The 21143-nt window shown below is 41.2% G+C and overlaps 1 protein-coding gene across 1 annotated transcript; it reads right to left on the bottom strand.

The window, feature by feature from the left end:
• Window positions 1-1041: 1041 nt before the first annotated feature.
• Window positions 1042-18832, bottom strand: MMD (monocyte to macrophage differentiation associated). The gene is made up of 7 exons (XM_086762527.1): window positions 18624-18832; window positions 12348-12429; window positions 6422-6582; window positions 6044-6118; window positions 5530-5631; window positions 4638-4707; window positions 1042-3314 (listed from the first exon to the last, which is right to left on the bottom strand). Exons 1-7 carry the CDS (start codon window positions 18650-18652, stop codon window positions 3114-3116), a joined length of 720 nt encoding a protein of 239 aa, XP_086618653.1. The 5' UTR covers window positions 18653-18832; the 3' UTR covers window positions 1042-3113.
• Between the last annotated feature and the right edge of the window lie 2311 nt (window positions 18833-21143).

The raw sequence follows: 21143 nt of genomic DNA, 5'->3' as shown, positions 1-21143 counted from the left end.
CTACAACTGCAAGACAATTTCTTACCACCACCACAAGAAATTAAGAGGGATGTGGGAAAGACAACTGGGAAAGCAGCCTGCTTTTATTAACAGAAAGGAAAATTAATACTTTATTTGTGCACTCCTTGTTGCTTTTGAATTAAAATCAATACAAAGTACACTCTAGAATAAATCCTTAAATGTATCCCTTCAGATAACCGAATTATTTTTTAGATGCACACAGTATTGCATTAGGAAAGTACAACGTAGAAGTGGTGAGATTGAAAGTATCCAGTACGCAAAGCGCCTGTCGCATCCTAGACGTCCTCTGGAAAGGGCCATCTGCAGAACCAAAGTGCATGTAATCACTCCATTTCAACTCACTGTGCTCGCTGCACTTCTAAAACCTAGAGGCACAGAAAATACAGAAGCAAGTGCTTTTAAAAACATTTGCTTCAGGAAGTCAAGGAAATTACATCTCTGCTATGGCAGCAAACATTACTGGAAAAAGCACTACTGGTACTCCCGGGAGAAATCAGCCTGGAGAGCTGCAATTAGACGGGGTTGGGGGGGAGGCTAATTGACATATTTGTTTCCCAGACAAAACGCATTTTTAGTTCAGCCTGCTTATATTTAATGCAGTGATTTTCCTATAGGGATAGGAGCAAAATTCTGTATTTTAGTGTTATATAGTCCAAAAAAAAAAAAAAACCAAAAAAACAAAAAACCCCAAAAACCCAAAAAAACCCAAAAAACCAACCAACCACCAAACCAGCAAAGGTGTAGGAAAATTGATCCAGAACAGCAAAGGGGAAAGTATCAAGTTCTCAATCTTGACCCAAATTTACACATAAACATACCTTTTTTCCATATCACAAATTATTCAATTTGGATTGTAATCTTTCTTACTATTTTTATTTAAGTGAGTTGACTGTGCAAGTATGAGGGTCATTAGGTTCAACTCTGGATCTCTTGTGTCAAGAGTGGCAACAGTGTCAGTCCCTCACCTTCCCGCCTAAGTGTTGGTGGAGACAAAAACCCAACCACCAAGAATACAACAGCTGCCAAATTGCACAAAATGTTTATTGTTAGTCTAGTACATTCAATATCATATTGACTAGAATACAGTAATTCAAAATATTTTTGGCGAATTGAAATTTTTTAAAAACCATTTCAAACACTCCAAAAAGCAATGCCATGAAAAATTAACTTAAAACAGACATACTCAAGCAATAGTTTCACTTTTTACTACAGAAAACCTTTACACGTATTTTAGTGGTTTTAACAGTACTGCATTTAAACAAAATATATGAACTCACAAAAAGTGGAATATATTAAAATAGACACAATGTTAAAAAACTGAGGCATCCAGATGTGCGAGACCGCTGTACTGGGAATCACCTGCCCAGCTGTTCCCTTTGTTCTCGTTGGGGCAGTTCATGAGTCCGCTGTAGTGGTGCTGTTTCGCCAATCACCTGCTAACACCATACAGCAATTCTTCTTCAATGCCTTGAATTTAAAGTTTGTCCCTCTTGTAAATTCCATATACACACGTATATATTCTAAAACACGCAATCCACTGGCAAATCTAGGTGCAATATTAACCGGTACCTTGAAAAACTTCCCTATCACGCTACTTATTGTTTGCAGACAGGCAATATCCAGAACAAAATCTGAAAAAGGCAACACGTTTTGGTTTTGTTTTCAAATACTGACATGAAAAACTAAGTAAATTAGAAAAAGGATAAAGTCAATCTTAATATAAGACATTCATTATATAGTGGGACAGGATACAGTTACTGGACAAACAGTACTACAAGGACTCTTCTACATCTGGTCAGTTAACACACGCGCTCTACAACCATGACTTGCTACCATGTTTGGTTTTCCTGTACAGAAAGACAGCAATACAGTTAAAGACAGTTTTACTCTTTTTACGTCCCAGTGTGACAAGTGACACTGTATCAAGTTCTTCGAGCTCTCCTCCCTGGAAGGCTGTGCTTGTGAAGAGCCAATACCCATCAACTCACAGTGGTCAGCAATTGCTCTGTACCCACTGCTCTGACCAGGACTTCCCAACAGAACAACCCCAACAGAAATCGATGGGAACCGGTTCTATTGGCCAATTTAAATCCCTTTGAAAATCCAGCACCGATATATGTGTGCATATTCTGGAGAAGTGACTGTCTCTGGTTTGGGTAGGGGGATATTAGCTGTCCATCATCCTTAACACTGCCAACCCTTGACAAGTCAGCTTTCACCCAAACTGCTGCCTGTCCGGGCAGCACGGAGCAGAATTGGGAATCTCAAGGTGGGGAAAAAAAAAAAAAAAAAAAATCACATTAACTATTTATTTTAGAGGACTTCACTTCCATCACGATAAAGCCAAATTAAGGTGCTGTTCAAGTGGTTCTACAGATGAGCAGAATACTATCAGGTTAAAACTCAGCAGAATCACTTTAGTTCCTAACAGTGGTTATTGCAAGTACACCGTAATACAACCTTCGGAAGAGGTACAAGGTTTGCTTGTCAGTACAGCGCGCAGAATGTAACCATTTCTTGCAAGATTCTGCAGCATGAGTAACTGCATAGATGACAGTTGTGTGTTTTCAGTTCAGTAAATGTACTTTTAAAGTTTACAAAAAACACAAAAGTTTCCTAGAAAAGTCACATTATACCAAGATAATGAGTGGTAAAAGTAGATTATTTGTCTGTGATTCACATCTAATAAATGACTAGTGGAAAGGTGATAGAAACCAATTTCAAATCAAAAGGAGTTACATTTTCACTATTGCACTGACTTCACTATTTGAAACCCTAATTTAGAAAAATTCACGTAGTTAAAAATTGTAAAATTAAACTAGAATACAAAATTTATTTGTAAACATCAGGTAGCCAGTTCTACTAACGTGGAATGGACTCTTGGTACTGCAGTACAGTATCTTGGTTATTTACAGCACTTGCCATTTGTTGGGCAACTGCCGGACACATACAACATCAGTTCACAGTAGTTGTGTTCAGAGAACTACCAAAGTCAGTGCAGTTTTTCTGTGCAATTTTCCAATTTCCCCAAATTCCTTAACTCAAATAATACTGTTACAGAGGCCAAGCGCAGATTTTTATCTATATGTATATCAGAGGTGACGAATTATGTCTGCAGGACTTCTGTAAAGGTACTTCCAAATGGCATAGTAATGAACAGCAGCTGCTGTGGCCACAAATATATGCCAGATGGCATGGGCAAACGGAATGACTCCATCGCTCTTGAAGAACACCACACCCAGACAATATATCAAGCCTCCCCAGGCAACCTCCTGGAGTCCATCGGTGTTGCTCTGTCAATGAACAAAGAAAGATTAGGGGTGGGCGTCCAGGAGGGAAAGGGTATTTTATGGACAACATACAGTGTGTCCTCCCTCCAAAAAGCTGGCTGTCACAACTCAGAACATCTTGGATACAAGAGATGGACAAGTGAGAAAAACCAGCATATAAATATCTAGGTTACACTTTGTGAAATATATCTCTATTAACATATTTATATAGCGTGTCTCAACAGCACTACAGAAGTACTAGTGGGATAACTCAGGAATTAAGACAAATCTGATATTTTGCTTCATGCTCATTAGCAGAGCAAACAAACATGGAGAAAAAGAAAACCACATTACTGTGCGTAAGCACGAGTTTAACACAACTCCTTGTTGGATGAAGCAACCAGCAAGGTTTTGGTATAGCACAGCACTCATGTGGAACCATTAAGAACTGTAACTGGCATTACCTTGTAGAGCTGTCAGATTTATACCAGCAGCACAGACGGTTATTCAGAGTTATTTAGAGTATGTAACTATAAATAAATAATAGTTAAAGTTTTCAGGTGGACCAAGACTGAGTAGGACGCTTTACAGATGCACCAAGAAATCTTTTTTAAAACAAAACGCCAACTGCTGAGAGATGAAGTATCCCAGATACAGTGCATCAGTTTGATACAGTTCAACTACTTCTCAACTTTACATTTTTTCCCTGCTTCACTGATAAAACAAAGCCTCCAGTAAGAGACAAAACTTTCTAGCTTTGCTGCCCCTTCCAAAATTACTTAGTGGCAAGAATCAATTTACTTCCCCCATCTTGGTCCAGACCACAGAAACAATTGACAAGATCTTCCAGAGAGTTCTTACGCATATCAAGAAAAAGGACAATATGTTATGAGAAGTCCATTCCACTTTCCAAAGGAAAAAGCTTCTTTCCCAATTTATAAGTGGTAAGTGGGCATTAAGTAAGTTTATAAATAGCAAAATCTATAAACCTTCCTTGACAGGCTGAAGTACTTCACGTCTTTATAATTTTTACTAAAATGGAAGTAATTGAATTGTTACATCCAATATCCCTTCAGACGGGAGGGTCTTCAGAAGTGAAGTTCGGAACTGAAGCTCTTTATCTAGACCTTACGGCCCAAATTCAGCAAAACAAGGTAGCGTTTCACTGAATGTAAGCTATAAACCCAAAATATAAATGGCTATATTTGGTTCTTCTGCAGGGAACATTTACAGTTATGATGGACTAAAATCAACATATCTTCAGAAGAAACAGAGCCGCACTGGAACTTAAACTAGTTATACAAGGGAAGTTTGTGTGTTTGTAATGTTAATAGTCACATTCCTTACCATGGATGTCACTACCAGAGCAGGAGAAAATCCCATCGCTAAATAGAAAAAGAGTTCAACGATCTTATACCTAAAAGGAACAATTTGAGTCATTTCAGGAGGTGTACAAGAGGATGAACATTTCCTTCAACAGTAAAAAAAATACTATAAATTTTATGTTAGCATAGGTCCATTAAACTACTCAAAAAGCTTTCTATGCAGATAGATAACCATTGTTTTATGACAAATATAAAGCTAGTATTTATCTCTATTTATCTGGCATCGTAGAGTTGCAGGCAATACCTTCTTCTCTAAATACTGCCTAGATACATTCATTTGCATTAAGTACTAGTGAGAATAAAACACTGAGACAATTTATAGTTTCTTATTTGACAAGAACCTCAGTAGCTCATCTCCAAAATAAAAAAAAAGCTGGGTCTTGCTCCCTGAGGAAAAGTAACGAAAGCAGGCTCAAGGATTCAGATCTGAAACTCAAGGACTTGCATCTCAAAAGAAGAACAAGAAAGTAGCAGGAGTCAATATGCATCAGTATACATAGACAATATAAAGCTGCAGTATAATCTACACTCAATGCTACACAAATTAGGGGCATAAGAAAGCCATCGTTTCAACTGGTTTCTTACTGCATGCACTCTCACCCCTGTTTTCTCATAGCAAAAGTTAAAGTTTTAGAAGTGGGTACTTCCCTCTGACTCCTTTAAGAGATGACAACAATATAGCCTAAAGAGATGTTACAACAAGATGTAAGTTTGCATCATTCTCACCACATATTTCCACTGTTTCAAAGCTCTTATTTCAATGTGTGGAAGGCTAGATAGGAACACTCAAAGCCAGAAAGACCCCATCTTTTAATTTCAGTTTAAAGTTAAATGCAAATAATAATAATTCTTACTTTTCATGGTAGAGAAATACATAAATGGTTCCTCCAGCAGCCATCAGCCAGATAAACCAACGCATGTGAGATGCTAGAGGTCCAAGTTCACGTAGATTTAACCTGGAGGTACAAAGATTTCAAGAGACAAAAGTGATGAAAGAGTGGATCATACTGACACAAGAGCAGTTGGGCTTGATAGAAATAAATATTCAGAGCTATAACTTATGCATGATGGAGGAGAAGACACTTGGACATTCTATACATAGAAGAAGCAGAAGGTGTGTTTCCATTTATGTGAGGGAAGTATAAATAGGTATGTTTATAAATATAATATAAATAAATTACTTCCTGCTGTTTTCTAAAATTACTTTTAGCTCGGCAAATCCCAGGAGATCACATTATGTTGCATTTCACAATGCTGATTGCAGTCAATTGCGCCTAAGAAGATAGCTACAGACTTCGGACAGGTGCGATGATAAACTGTTACATGGGAAAAAGCTTCAACTCTGAAGCTGCGCTTCAGATTCCTTACCATGGTGCGTATGATGCCGCAATAAAGACATAGATCATCATTCTGTCACACATGTGAAAGCAATGCTCCATTGTTCTAGTAAGAGAGAGAACAAGTCACCAAGACTGATTTTGCAAAGACTTTTGTATCATCTCAGTTTTCTCACACACTTTGGGGAAAATATAATCAGCTCCAAAACCTCTTAAAACTATTTTGAAGACCATCTAGCTGACTTAAGCTTCACTATTTCTTCCAGCAGAATCAAGGATGTTTTATCATGATTCAGTACAAGGTACCACTCCAGACTTCCATAAAAAGCATGTTTTTGACTAAGAAACACAATAGAAAAACATTACAGAACATGAAAACTAAAACATGTTAAACATCCTACAATGGTACCTTAAATGACTCTTTTTCCAAGAGACGATATGAAAGACTGTGGAGACAATGAAGAGCGCGCAGAGCCCCATGCCGTACATCCACGCCGTTATCTTCTCCCATCGATCATCAGAAAGCCGGTGGAGAAGGGCACTACCCACAATCGCAGGAACAATGAGGAACTGAGGAAACAAAAAGCCAATTTTAGTCTTTACTCGCAGCTACCACCCACAGTACAGCAGGAGCAGGGCAGATAAAACAGCAGGATGCTGCATAAGACCACACGTACGACATTTGATGGCATGCTCCTAACCAGAGAGTTTTTCATTTAGTTGTATGCTGACACACAAGGGTCAAGACTTCAACAATGTCTCAGACGTCTAGGTTATACCTGCTTGTGATCAATTTCTCCTCTCATGGATACTAGGCTAGGTTACTAGCTCCTCAGCCATGACACAGATAAAGAAGAGAATTTGCTAAGCCTTAGTAGTGGTTTTGTTTTCACATTCTGCTTTGTATTTCAAAAAAGGTTTTGATCTTACTCTAGGCTTGTATCTAAACCACCTCTTGTGCATAGAGGCAGAGCACAGGACAGACCAAAATAAACCTAAATCCCAAATAAAGAAATAAAGCATTTGGAAGTATGCAGTAAAGTAGAAGACAAGAAAATTAAGCAGAGGCTTTGCAGAACTTGAGGTTTAGATATCATAAATAAATTAGTGGTAAACTTCTTTTTTTGAATAGATCCTTAATGCACCAGGATACTGCTCTTCTGATGCAGTGTATCCAAGTCTGTTTTCCTCACCACCTCCCTCTCAAGCAGCTTCTATTCAGATCTTCCAAAACAACCACTGTTAGAACATCACGATGGGATTCGCATCCTCACATGAACTATCTAAGTGGGCTGCAGGCTTCATGTACATTTAAAACTACACTCCCTTCCAGAACAAATCACATCACGTACTTTTGTCTCATTCAGAAAAAAAGAAGGGGCAGGGGTGGTGGGGGGGAAAAAAGCATGTCCAACCAGTGTTTAGAGAAAAGAACATGCTGGCTCAGATATTGCTACCTGTCCCCTTCCACTATGAAGGCATATTTTTGGAAGCCTAAGTTAAAAACACTGGACAAGTTCCCTTCCAACCCCTACCATGTGAAGATGTTAATTAGCTCACTTGAATTGTAAATAAGCTTCATGGGTTAAACTATGAAGAATTTAACCTAAGTCTCACATGCTAAACAATAAACATTGCTTGTTCCTAGCTTAAACAAATCTGCCAACTCTGCTTTACGTTACAGGTTTGATGGCTTAGAGTACAAATTTCTGGTCTGGCCTGCACTGGCTTTGTCCTTTGTTTACAGACTAGAAGAAATTGAGGCTCTGATCACAGCTACAGTACAGAAGATGGAGATTACACCAAATGAATCTACAAAACAGTTGGTTAATCCAGAGTTAAAAAAAAAAACCCAAAAAAAACCAAACAAAAAAACCCCAAAACCAACAAACCACAAACAAAAAACGCGTCTTTTACTTCTGACTCTTGAAATGCATCAACTGTAGCTTCATTACTAGTATATTTTCTTCATTTTTGCAAAATTTAGTACATTTACGCCACAAGCTGTAGACATGGAAATTAGAAGCATGGCATTCTTGTAACCACAGCATTTGGACCAGAGGTGAAAACGCTTTCCAAGTTTTGTAACGAGACGATGGAAGTTGACCTCATGCACTTTAAGGCCAAAAATAGTCCGCCTGCCTGGCTTCTCATTTATCACAAACCATAAACTTCCATATACACATCCTGGACAGCCCCCAAATCCAAGAAAGGTTAATGTGTTTCACTCCTCAGGAGATGAGTTCCTCCTGTTTTCCACATACAGCACACAGTGTGGAGTGTGGCTGCAGCCCTCGGGACAGCAAGGATCCGATTAGATGCGGCAGTTGTTTCACGTAGCTTTTGCAGCAGACAGGAAGATACTAAGCTAAGAAATAGGTTCTTAGCCGTGTTCCTTTAAGCTGTGCAGTCACGCTGTATCCGCATCCATCAGCTTCCTTCCCAACTTCCAGAGCAAATTTCAGTGGTGACTAAATGCGACAGAGAACTACAAGGTTTCAGAAAGATTACGTATCCACAAGCATCATGAACACAAGTACCAGGTAAAATAGCAAACCCCTACTAAAAGCCTGGGCATGAGCTGCTCAGATATTCTTCCTGGAGCTGTGGCTGGGACCATGCTCTAGAAGGCAGACCTCTGAAACTGCATTTAGATGTTACACAGAACAGCTTGCCTTTCTTACACAGATATCCCAGCTTTTTACTAGTCTACTAAACAAAATATTTCCCAAGTTAAACCTTGACGTGTAGCGCTCAAATAGGCCAACACAGAGTTTGAAGCCAATCACTTTTCCCAGTAAGTATTGTATATAAGTTATAGGGTTAAAACAAGCTATTTTCTTATCACCTCTTTCTTTGCACCTTCAGAATGAAGATTATAGCTACAAATGAACGAAGACCTGAATTAATCTCTTTTCTGCTTTGTCCTGGCTCTGAGGAACAATTCTGCTTCTCACAGGGAACAGCACTATACTAACAAGAGAAGGATTTATTGTTTTTTTCTAAGTATTCTATTTGGAAACACTTTCCCTCTGTGCCTGATAATGCATCTTGGGAACAGTTAGACTAAACAAGAGATGGTTTATTACTCTTTTTCTGACCAAAAATAGCTAGGTTAAAGACAATTCAGACAGAATACTCTGCTGTTTCAGCCAACTGGATAAAAGTTCTTTAGATACGAATGCCATACCAGATAACACATGATGGACTTCATCATATCTAACATCCACCTTATAAAGGAAATCTAACACTTCAGTCAACAAAACAAGGTATTTTCTTTCAAATGAACATGGGAAAATCTCTAGCACAACAACTGCATTTTAATTTTCAGAACGGATAAGCAATCAGTCCTTTAAAAGGAGGAGTATTAATTTAAAAAGTAGTCAAAGAAACAGAACTAATAGACTGAGTGTGATTGCACAGTGTCATTTTACAGCAATGACACAGAATTTACAAGTTGCCAGCATTCCTAGTAAAAAACTAGCTATAAGTCACAAAAACCTTTGCTGATTTCATCATGAAGCGCAGCTCTTCCAAATGAGTGTCATCATACTCAGCAATTTAACGTACTGTGAACAAACCCCAAACTGTGATATTTCAATTTACTAATTTTAGCACCTTCATTAATACTTGCTAAATCAGAAACAGGGCTGGCAGAGAGATTTACAGAGCAAGAGAGCAGACAACGGTTTCACTCAGTTTTGTAGAGAAATGCCAGAACAAAATGAGAGCATGAAGTTACAAAACCCTTTCCAATAAGGGGGAAGACAACGACCTTGGGTGGACAAGCCACTGTAGCAAAGCGTGGTGTTACTGTCATGATGTCATTTCATTGAGTGAAACACTAACAGCATAAAGATAGTCCCTACACTTCCTCCTTGGAAAGGAAGGCAACGGAAAGATCAACAAGGCTGCCAAAAATCACAGGTGACACTTAGACGGAACCGTGAAGGACTGTGTCCATCTCAAGCTGCCTGCTCCAGAAGCGTAACCCTGAAGCTAAGTAGTGTCTCCCTACTCATCAATTTTCTCTTCTCAAACAAGGAGACAAGCATCGCTGCTGGCAACTTGGGTTGTGCAATACACAGAGCATAGGAACTGCTAGTATCTGTCAGGTAGAACGGAAACATTTTCATCATAAGAGCCCTTCTGAAATTTTGATGACCCCTTCTTCCATGCCCAAATGGCCTGCTAAATTCTCCAAGCCGCATTTTTGAAATATTCATACTTCTTTCTTCCATGCACTGCACAAATAGAGACTGGAATAGGGAAACTACAACTTATTTTAAGAATAGTTCCTCCTTTAAAGGAAGTTAGAAGAAACTTTTTGAGGAGTATAAAGCAAGCCATGCCAAAATCCTGTTTGATACAACAGAGCATAACTTTTTGTCTTTCACAATGAAAGAGCCATCCTCCCCCCTCACATTTAGCTTACCTTACAACTCAAATTCTTACGACTCCTGCTTCTCTCACACAGTTTCCTTCCTGTTCTTCTAAAGACAGAGAGCAGTCTTTTCTGTCTCTGTATTCAACTGCTTAGCTGCCCTTCCTGTCTCTTAGTTTCTAAAGACAAGTCACTGCTTCATTTAAAGCTAAAAAAAAAAAAAAATCAAGACATTTTAAATCACCTTACTAGTTAAAAATTTGAAGATACTTTACTACACTACACAAAGTTAGCTTTTAAGTACTGTAACAAAAAGCTACGCATGGGATTCTGTGTCCCCGTTTATTAACTGGTTTGGGGTTTTTTTGAAGCAGCTGCCCAAAGTGACTGCTGTGAAAAAAAAAAACAAAAAAAACCAGACAGGATACCTCCCGAGTAGTACAGCCATGCTCGTAAAATACAAATTCACTACTTTCTGAATTATGAACGCTTTGAAAAAAAAAAAAATCTCTATATATTATGGAGATCCATTGCTAAACTCTCTTCTGTACTAATTACATCAATGTCTAACTGAAAACTCAGACTAATGTATCAGCAAAGACTCAATCACTTGACCATCTAACATCTAGTAAAACGATCTGTAACACAGAGGAGAAGCAAGCATCCTCCCCCATCTTGTTCTGTATAATCCACTGTGCTTTCCCAGATTAGATTCTATTTCAAGGCTTTAAATTTTGATTAGAAATTATTTATTGCATACAATTTTATTTAAGGAGTAACAATCCCCTCTTTATACTACACTTTATTTTTCTTCAAAGGGTTTGTTAATATTGCGTATCCCCAAGCTGTTAACAGCCCATGGTCGGTTTTAGCACATCACCTGACTGTTCAGAAAGTAATTAGCTTCACCAGAAACTGTGGCATACCCGAAAATACTGATGTAACATCTGGGCTGCGACCTGCTGCTAAGAGGCAGGAATAAGACATGCCTGTTTTTCAACTAGATGAAGCCTTGAGTTGCTAAGGACTATGGCAACTTCTGCCAGATATTTTGAAATCTTAAGCTTTTGGCCAGAGTAAACAAGATTTGTACAAGGCTTATGAGATAAACTACATATTTGTGCTAACTAACAGAATGTTGCTTCATTCTTTAGACAAATAAGCATATATTTACATACTGCTGTACATGAGACCCTTGGCTTAAAAACACAAGTTTCATTTAGCTTTTCTATATGTAAACCAAGGTGATTCTGTTTTTACCAGCACCACAGAGCTGTATGCTGGTTATTTATAAAATATACACAAAGGCTCCTTACTTTTTCTAGAGCTGAAGAGTCCCATGCACTACCTTGAGCACTCATATCTGTAGACACTCTGGCGATAAGAGACCGAGGACAAAGTCAAACATACTTCAGATGTTTGGAATTAAACAAGAGATGGAGGAGAAGCACAAGCTGCTTTTATAAAAGGGCAAATGCTATCTCAGAAAACAAACACACACATTTTTAAGTCCTTTTCAAAGTGCCAGACAGCAAATTAAACTTCCCAATTCAAAAAAAAAAAAATCTACTCTGGGTCCATAAGTTAGGAAAATAACGACAGACTAGGATTTTTAGTAGGGCTATCAGCATTATTAGTGCCTCTTTCAAAATAGATTTCTCAAAGAATCAATTAATAGATATTAAGTATCAGAACTAAGCCATTCTAGCTCTTCTAGCTAAGACCCACCACACTTAGGAAGCTCCTAGAGATTCAGCACAAGGACTGGTGATAACCAACCATCTAACTAACGTTACATTTTCTGGACTGTTACAGTTGAAGCTTATATAAGAAAACCAAAGAGGCTGTAAATATGAAGACACTTGGGCAAAGGTAAGTATTTAGCCATCCAAACCCACAAAAATTTACTGAAACATCTGGTTTAAAGACAAAGAAAAGGAAATGTACTTACTGCATGTGTGTAACAGTTAGCAGCATGTTCATAGCAAGTGGGTTTGTAGCGGCTGTTTGCTGGAGCTGGGTGGTTCATGAACCTGTGGAACAATTAAGAGGCATTTTTAGGAAAGTTAATAAACCATCTCTTTGGACAAAGTGTCATGAAGGAACGCCTCCAACCTAGTAGTGTTAAAATTGTAAGTACAGACATGTTAAAGGTAACTTAAATAAGTTGTAAGCTCTCTTAACAGAAAAGATATGTTAAATAAATTTCTGTGACTGCCTGTCACAGTGGATGGTTATATTTAACAAAGACTTTGCATACAGAGGTCAGACCCCATCTTTTCCGGCAGCTTGGTCAGATGAAGAGTGAACTATTTCCCATTTAAATGGCATAATGTGGACTCAGACTGCTCTCCAAATACAGACTTCACCATAGCTGGCGAGAGTAACTCTTCTGTTAAGAAGTTCTTGAACCTACAGCAATATTCCAGTTCTATAACACCTCAGAATAAATCAACTTGAACATTGACTTTTAATTAATATTTGTGTTTGGAGCATTAGATGGCTCTTGATTTTTCTTTGAGGCTGATCCTATCTTCTGTCTGTAACCGAGCTGCAAGCTCCACAGGGATGAAAGGAGACTCTAATGGTTAACTCCAAAGGGGAAGAGTTTCAACAGGTTTACCATGTACATTTCATCCTTCCCTTTAAGAATTTTCAAACATTACCTAACAAACAAACAATCACACCAAACACAGCCTACGCAAGCCAAACGAAACACACTGAAATTTGAGAAAGTTTTGGAAGAACTTCCCAATACAAACGTTGCATGTAACTACTCAAAAAAAAAAAAAAAAAAACAAACACCTGAGTTGTTTCTGTGAAATTACACAATTTAAACCTGTGTATAGAAAACCTCTAAAAGACAGTATACATCTATAAGCAACCAGACAGTCAAATCAAAGCTGTGACCTACTCCAGCCGCAGTACCGTGTGTGTTATTCCAGCACAGCCAGCTAGCACACAAAAGTGATTCTCTTCCGTGTTTTGTATTTAAAATTCCAGTTTACTCCAGACGCTGATAAAACTGTGCACTGATAACTAGCCAGGTATCCAAAAGCCAGCAACAGCTCCACAACAAATACAGAACACGTCTGTACGCTCAGAACTGAGAGCAGCTCTGTTAGCTAGATTTATATAAAGAGCTTGCTAGCCAACCTCTGGTACTCCCCACGTCCCTCCCAGTTTAAGTCAAAACTGGTCCTGTTTTTATGGCATCCATAAAATATTGTCTGATCTCAAACCAAAAACAAATAACAAAAAAACTCCAACCAGAATCTTGTAGATTGAGTAAGCAGTTCTCAAGTTGTGAGATATAAGACACTTGGTTTTCTTGACTGATTTATTAAGTGATTTGTAAGCTTTTTTCCCTAAACTGATACATGAAAATTTAACAGAGTTGATAAAATAACACAGTATCATGATCTCTCTCCAAGTTGTGGCAATTTAAAAAAAAAAAACAAAACAAAACAAAACCAAAAACTTATTAATACAAAGGATAAGAAAAATGTCAATTTCATTCACAGATGCCAATTATAAATGGCTGTTAGCAAATTAATAATCCCACAGGAGTTAATATACTGCTAAAAATACAGCAATTCTTTCATCAGTGACAAATGACACCTTGCTGTCATCTGCAAGAGGATAATGACATTGTGGTCATACACACAGGCTTGCAAAACATTTGGAAAATGGTTTTGTTGTCCAGTGTGTACAGGTCTGCAACAGCTGCTGAAGGCCATCGCAGCATCCTCTAAAGACGGAACGTTCAGTTTACTCAGTTCTGCTTCCAAGTTAGGAAAACATTTAAAAATAAAAGCGTCTCTTGGCTGAGTTTAGTGACCAGGATTAGCCTGCCCTTGCCCAACTCCATAAATTCAAGTCATGGGAAACCTTTCACTGCTTACGTCTAGAATATTGTTACATTTCTCCAAAGACCATGGTGGTACCTTAGAAGTCTCACAAGAAGCAGGAAATATAAAAATAAAAAAAAAAAATCCACAACAACTAAAGAACCCAAAGGAATAACCTTATCCTTAGCTTTATAATTTATGTTGTTCCAAATTTCTATGTAAGATATTATCATCATCTAAAAACCTATAAATAATTGAAGGTAGCCTGCTAATGGGACCTTCTATGAGCCATTAGAAGATAACTTTTAAATTTTTTCCCTTTTCATTTATATTTATTTAGTAGAAAAGATACTGGATCTTTCTAAAGCAGTCACAACAGAGCCTGGGGTAATGTCAGATTTCAGACAGAATTATGAACAAACACTTCAGAATGTCCATTTATTATTAGGACCTCCTATTCTCACTAATTTAAAGACAGTGTTATTAGCAGTAAAACAGAACACAAAGACTTCACCCAAACTATCCTTTCTGTGTTATCTAGACAAAGGATTGGGTTTTTCCCCCCTCCTTGTTTGTGCCAGCACAGGAATGACGCAAACATTTGTTCATCTGTGTGAACCTTTAGGCTGGCAAAACAGACAAGCATCAGGTTTCAGACAACTTCACACTTTCAAAACATGTCAAACTTTTAAATAATCAGAATGGAAGGATGAAAACAACAAGAAAAGTGGTTAGTGACATGGCTGTTGAACAGAAAGCTTCACTGGACTCCCACAACAGCTGAAACTTGCTTTTCTTCCACCAGAGAGTTCCAGCAGAACACCACCGTTAGCAACACTTGACCCATCCCCGTCACCTACACGTTCATACTAACACCACCACCACCGGTATGTTTTGGCAGGAGAGGAAGACTTAGATTTTACCTCTGCCTCAAAGAAAAGGATCTTGAAACAACCCAGTACCCAACTTTACTGTACATCTGACATACCCACACCTCTCCTTTCTGCAACAAGCGGCAAGCCCCAGGCAGCAAACGCTGAGCACATTTGCTCAGGTCACTACTCACAGAAAACATTTTCAATAAAGCAAAGCTTCAGTTATTTCCCTACGTCTTTTTATAATACTATTTATAAATGTTACCAGGAACAACTCCAGAGGAAGGATCATTTTAAAAGTGGTTGAACAGGGCAATGATCCCAGCCAATGCTTCTCGGCAGTTTGTTTCATTTCCAGTTTGACAGTTCCCATTTAACGCCTTAAGAAGCAGACCTGAAATTTGCAAATAGATGCTTTGTGATGCCACACTGAAGTACTCATCCAAACCAGGAAAAATTATTTTGACACATACAGTTTAAAGTCATTCATACACCCCTGCAGTTACACAGATGTACGACATTGCAATAGGAAGGCAGAAGAATCTGGTTTCTGACTTATTCACAGTCTAGAGGCAAAAACTGTTCCGTTCTTTCTTAAAGATAAATAAATAAACAAACCCCACAGCACCACCAACAACGGATGCTTTTTGTTTTCTGCCACATGAATACTGCAACACAGGGACATTGTTTTTGCTCCTATCTACAGCTCACGTTTGCCTCTTCTGCAAAAGATAATTGTGAGGAATACAATCTCACCTTCCTAACAGTGGCAGCTTGATACCCAGCATTCGGGTGCTGGTTCCTCCTCAATAAAAGCTCTCTAACACAACCATTAAGGCTATCATCAAATGCTGGGCAGTCTGGTAAGGTCCCACTGAACTGGACTACAATTTACAGGAAATATCTTTAAGTGAAGCCTTTGGTTCTCTAACAAACCTCCAATGTATTCTTTAATAGGAACTCCGGGGAAACCGAAGCCATTCAGTCAGGGGATATGCAGCATTATCTCACGAGAACACAAAAATACGTCTCCATTTAAGATACTGACAATTCAAGACCTCTAATACAAAATATTAACTTACTTCAATATCAGAATTTGAAATTTCTGAAATTAACAGACTAATAACTACTTGCAGCCAGCCATGAGAGCAGAACGCTTTTGCACTGAACTGAGTTATGAGTTCATTTTAATAATTTAAATGCATTCTTAAAGCTCAAGAACTACTTGAGGCCAAGGAAATCCAAGCTTCATAAGCTCTCAGCACGCAAACAACTTTCCTTGATGAGCACATTCCCAGTGTAAGTGGAAAAGGGGTACTGAAAAAAAATGACAATTTAAAACAAGAGAGAAGAAATTCATACCCCTCCCTTTACACTACTCAAACTTTGATCTTGAAACGCTTCAAATATTTAAAGTGTTAAGCATACAGACTGATCCATTCTTTGTGAGAGACCCCTGGTCTCAAGTCCCTGTTCACATCCTGTGTGTTTCATAGTGATTCCAGAATTAAGACATCATAGTATTTGGGAGAGAAAGGAAAAAGAAAAATCTCAGGGTTCTTAATGCTTTGTCTTTGCATGCAAACACAGCTTAGAAAAATAAATTATAAAAATCCCAAATCTATCGCACATATTTGTAAGGCATTTGTCTGATATCACAGCAAACTTATACCCAAAACTGCAGGAGGGAAAAGCAGCTTTCAAACCTCGCCTCATTCTTGATTCCCATCTGCTGAATGAACTATTCTTTGAAGCACGAAGTAAAATATCAGCAAAAACAGCAAGCACTGATAATAGCCTCAAAGATCTGGATTTTTTAGACTTTTCAGGAAGTACACTTCCTTTAGTCAGCTCAAAAGGCCTCAAATTTCCTTTTACCAGCTTAAAAGCACATTACCCCTTCTGGTATCTTTTTTTTCTTGTGCTCTCCAGCAGCAGGAGAGGCCATTTAGACCTAATAAGCCATAAATAACAGCATATGAGGAACTGCAACAAGGTGGGAATAACTCCACAGAAACAGCAGTAGCATACTTTAAACAGGGTTATAAATTTAGATAGAAGCAAATTTTATGTTGCCTAGGCTCTTTGTTTTTGAGAGGAAATGCAAAAAAAAAAAAAAAAATCATGAGCGGGTCAAAATAGATCAGCACTGCATTCTCACAATGACTATTTAGGTAAGATTTTGAAGATATATAAATAGGTTTATAAAAAGCTGGATTTCTTTGACCAAATTGGTAGATATTCCCTCTTTACACATTCAGTCCATTCAGTTCCAAACAGAGCCATACTCCAGGACTAGGCACCTTCTTTCCTGGATTAGAAAAATACCAAGTTGTGGTCTGTAACTGTTCACACAATCTTCGCTATAGCTGAACAACTGAGTCACAGAAATAATTCCATCAGTACAGAACCAGACTGCTTATTTGGAAATATCAGTGAAATCACACTCTGTAAAGGTTCACGGACTTCCAGCACGACACCAGAGATAAAGTGAAATCTGCAATACTCTGAGAGCCCATTAACAATTGTGGTATCATACTTAGATGAGGTCATGGAAAAGAGTGCCACTGACCTCCCAAAAGACTCCTCAACCTTCCGGCAAGTATGAAAGGCAAAGTTTCCAGTGAAGAGTAGGGAGGGAACAGAGGTCGCACCAGGTGCTGCAGCACATCTGGGCAGGGTACCAGCCCAGGTGTGGGCCGGTACAGAAGCCAGGTCTGACCGCATTCGTATTTTCCCCCTCTTCCAATTTTATTTCCCTTTCAGCACTCAGGCTTCGGTTTCTTGAGCAAGTTGCTGAAAAGCGAGCAGGACAGTCCGACAGCGGTGTACCTGCTGATGGAAGCCATGGCAGACACTGGTCTCATCTGGGAGCCAGGCTCTCACTCTACAGTTACCGCCTTGCAGCTGGGCTTTGTGCAATTTATCACCTAAAGCCCACCTACGCACCTCGACCGCACCGCTACCCCACCCCGTGGGTCCCAGCAGCATCCTCTCCCGGGAGACCCCCGGACAAAGGGCACGGCCGCTCCGCGGGGGGGCACGGGGGGCGCCTCACCCGGCCCCGGGGGCGGCTCCGGAGCCACAAGTCGGGCTCCGCCGGAGGCACGGCCGGATGCGTGAACCTTCACCCATTTAAAAGAGGGAAAGAAAGAAAGAACAAAAAGATACAGATGAACATGCAGAGCCTCACCACCCCCACCCCCCCGCCGAGCCCCTCCTCACACCCCGGCGGGACGGCGCTGCTCTCCCCGCCCGGCTCCGGCGATGCCGCGGGCCCTCAGCTCCAGCGACCGGCGCCTCGGCAGCGGGGCCGCGTGGGGAGACAGGAGAAATCGGGCGGGGGGACGGGAGAACCTCGGGTACCCCCACCCCAGCCCTCGAGCTCCGCCGCCCGGAGCCCCCAGCTCCAGCGTGGCTGCCCAGCCGGGGGGTCCCATCCCTCGGGGCGGCCGGGGGCAGCGGGTCCGCCGCGATGGAAGCGGGGGGCGGAATCCTCACCTCCGGAACCTCTCCTGGAGCCGCCGCATGGGTCCGGGCCGCCCGCCCGGGCCGGGGGTCGGGACGGGAGGCTGCGGGCGGCTCCTGAGGCTGCGAGGGCCGGAGTCCGGGCCCTCATTGGCGTGGGAGCCGCCGCGGCGCGCAGCGACGGCCGCCGCCGTCCGTCGGTGAGGCGCGGGAGCCGGGCGGGCGAGCGGGCGGCCGCTTTAACCGGCGCCTCGGCTCCTCTCAGCCCGCCTGGCCCGCGCTTCCCTCCGCCCCTGCCCGCCCACAGCCGCCCGGCCCGGCCCGCCCCCGCCGCGGCAATGGCGGGCGGGCGCGGGGCTGATGGCGGAGGGGAGGTCCGCCCGGTTCCTCGGCGAGGGGAGGCCATGGCTGCCGGCGCAGGCGGGTGTCCAGGTTCGGCCTGGAAAACAACAACAACAACAGCAGGAGCAGCGGTGTCGGGGGCTGAGGGCTCCCCGGAGGCCGGGGCTGCAGCTCATCCTCCGCGGCCCTGGGAGGGGCGGCCGCGATTGAACAGCGCCGAGTGACGGGAGATGGTGGTTGGATTGCCATTGTCTCAACACGTGCACCCGAATAAGCTGATAGATGGGGATTTAGCGATTTCAACACGCCCGATTTTTAAACTCCAGAAGCTGCAAGAGCCCTTCCGCAGGGGTGTGGCGTGGGCAGACCCAGGTGCTGGGCTGCAGCACAGGCCCTGGCCTGGGGGCCCTCACCCGCTGAGGCCTGCCCAGTGTGGCACTGGACCTCAGGAGAGTACAGCAAAACACTCCTTTATTCCATAAAGCGGAATAATTCACTCCACCCTGAATCTAGGTTACCGTGGCTAGCCTGCTTGTGATAACCTGGCTAGCTATCTTCCTAGTCCCCCCAGCTGTAAGCCATAAACCTTATCTACTCGAAGTAGCTCCTCCCAGCAAGGGTTATCTTCCGTGAGCGAAGGGATTGTCAAGCATGTTTCCGTAAGATTAACGCGGTGTTGCCTTGTGTCGTACAAATCACGGCATGAATTAGGAGAATATTAAATTCGATTAAAACTTCTGTCTTCTAATCTAAGATCTTGTTTACAATGGGATTTTGAACAGTTCCAGCCTTCAACAAAAGCAATTAGTACAGGCACACCAAAGCAAACCGCTGGTTTAAACAAATAAACTATACGAAGCATCAACATATTTTATGGTGGAGCTGACCAGACGGGATCTGCTGACTGCTGCTGCCGTGGTTTGTAAGTCACCTCCCCAGCCGGACGTGCCACCTCTGCCAGGTAGCTACCTCCAGCACAGGCAGCAGAAGGAAGCGTGAGCGTCATGACTTGGCTGGCTGTCAAGATAAATTTGGCTTTTCCTGCCCCTCAGTCCCTTTTGCTAACTCTTCCTCCATGCTGGGAGTGAGCAAACGATTAGGTGGTAATAGCTTTGTAAACTGTCATGGCAAGACTCAGCCCTTGGTTTCTCTAGTTTTAGGATGGAATAAGCTCTTCTGGTACGAACTGCAGATTTTGGACTCCAGCAGGGGCTTGCTGCGAGAGTGGCTGGGGCTGGGCCAGGAGACTACTGCAGACAGTCGGTTGCTCAGCTTTGTTGAAAGGGGAGGGCAGAGCTTGTTGCTGGAAAGGAGAGCTCCTGAAATGCAGAGCCAAGCTAGTTCCCTGGGAAATGCTTCCATTAATCTCAGTGAGGTATCACTGTTAATAAATTGGTACAATCTGTCATCTGATTTAACAGTGTCACTGCTAATAAAGTTTCATATTGCTTATGTTATCTGTTAATCCAAAAGGAGCAAAGTTTGAGGACACCACTGAAGAACCAGGTCACACATGCGTGGCTGAACATCTGAAGCTTCAGTGGTATCCTAATAGTGTGGCTTTATTTTGAGGTAATTTGTGATGACTCAGCTACCTTCCTTCGCAATACCACATACCCATCCTTGCATTCCCCTATGACAGCCCCAATAATTCGCTCTTTCAGGCTGTAGAAATGTTCAGGAATGTGTGACATTATGGACACTGCGACTGGAAGGCTGGCTTCTTTGTGATTCTGGTAAAAAGCTGGACTGACTGCTGGTAAAGTGGATCTGCTGAGACCTTCAAAGGTGCATTTGTCTCCATCATCTCTCACACCCTCTGCTCCTCTTTGACTTTTTCTTCTGCAGCCACTCTCATTTTCATTTCCTTCCCTGCTGCCTTTGACATCTGCTCTGGACTCTACCAGAAAATGTGTCACAGAGTTTTTCTCCTGACAGTTTTCAAAGCCTGTTTTTCCACCTTTGTTCTGTGGTTCACAGATCTCACAAATTGCGAGATCTTTAAAACAACAATTGGCGTGGCTTCCTGTTGCTGGAGCATCAAACATTTACAGATTCAAGATAAAGTTAAAAAAAAAATAACTGTTTCAGACTTGTTTACTTTGAATGAAAATGAGAGCATTCAAATCATGAAGCTTGACCAAGAGGAACCAGGTTAAGAAGACCACCAGCCATCATGACAGGTGTGATGAGACTGGAAGATTTTGAACT

The sequence above is a fragment of the Chlamydotis macqueenii genome, chromosome 18, assembly GCF_036417535.1.
Source record: "Chlamydotis macqueenii isolate bChlMac1 chromosome 18, bChlMac1.mat, whole genome shotgun sequence".
Classification (NCBI taxonomy): domain Eukaryota; kingdom Metazoa; phylum Chordata; class Aves; order Otidiformes; family Otididae; genus Chlamydotis; species Chlamydotis macqueenii.
Note: the sequence above shows the minus strand (reverse complement) of the source record. Positions and strands in the feature narration are given on the sequence as shown.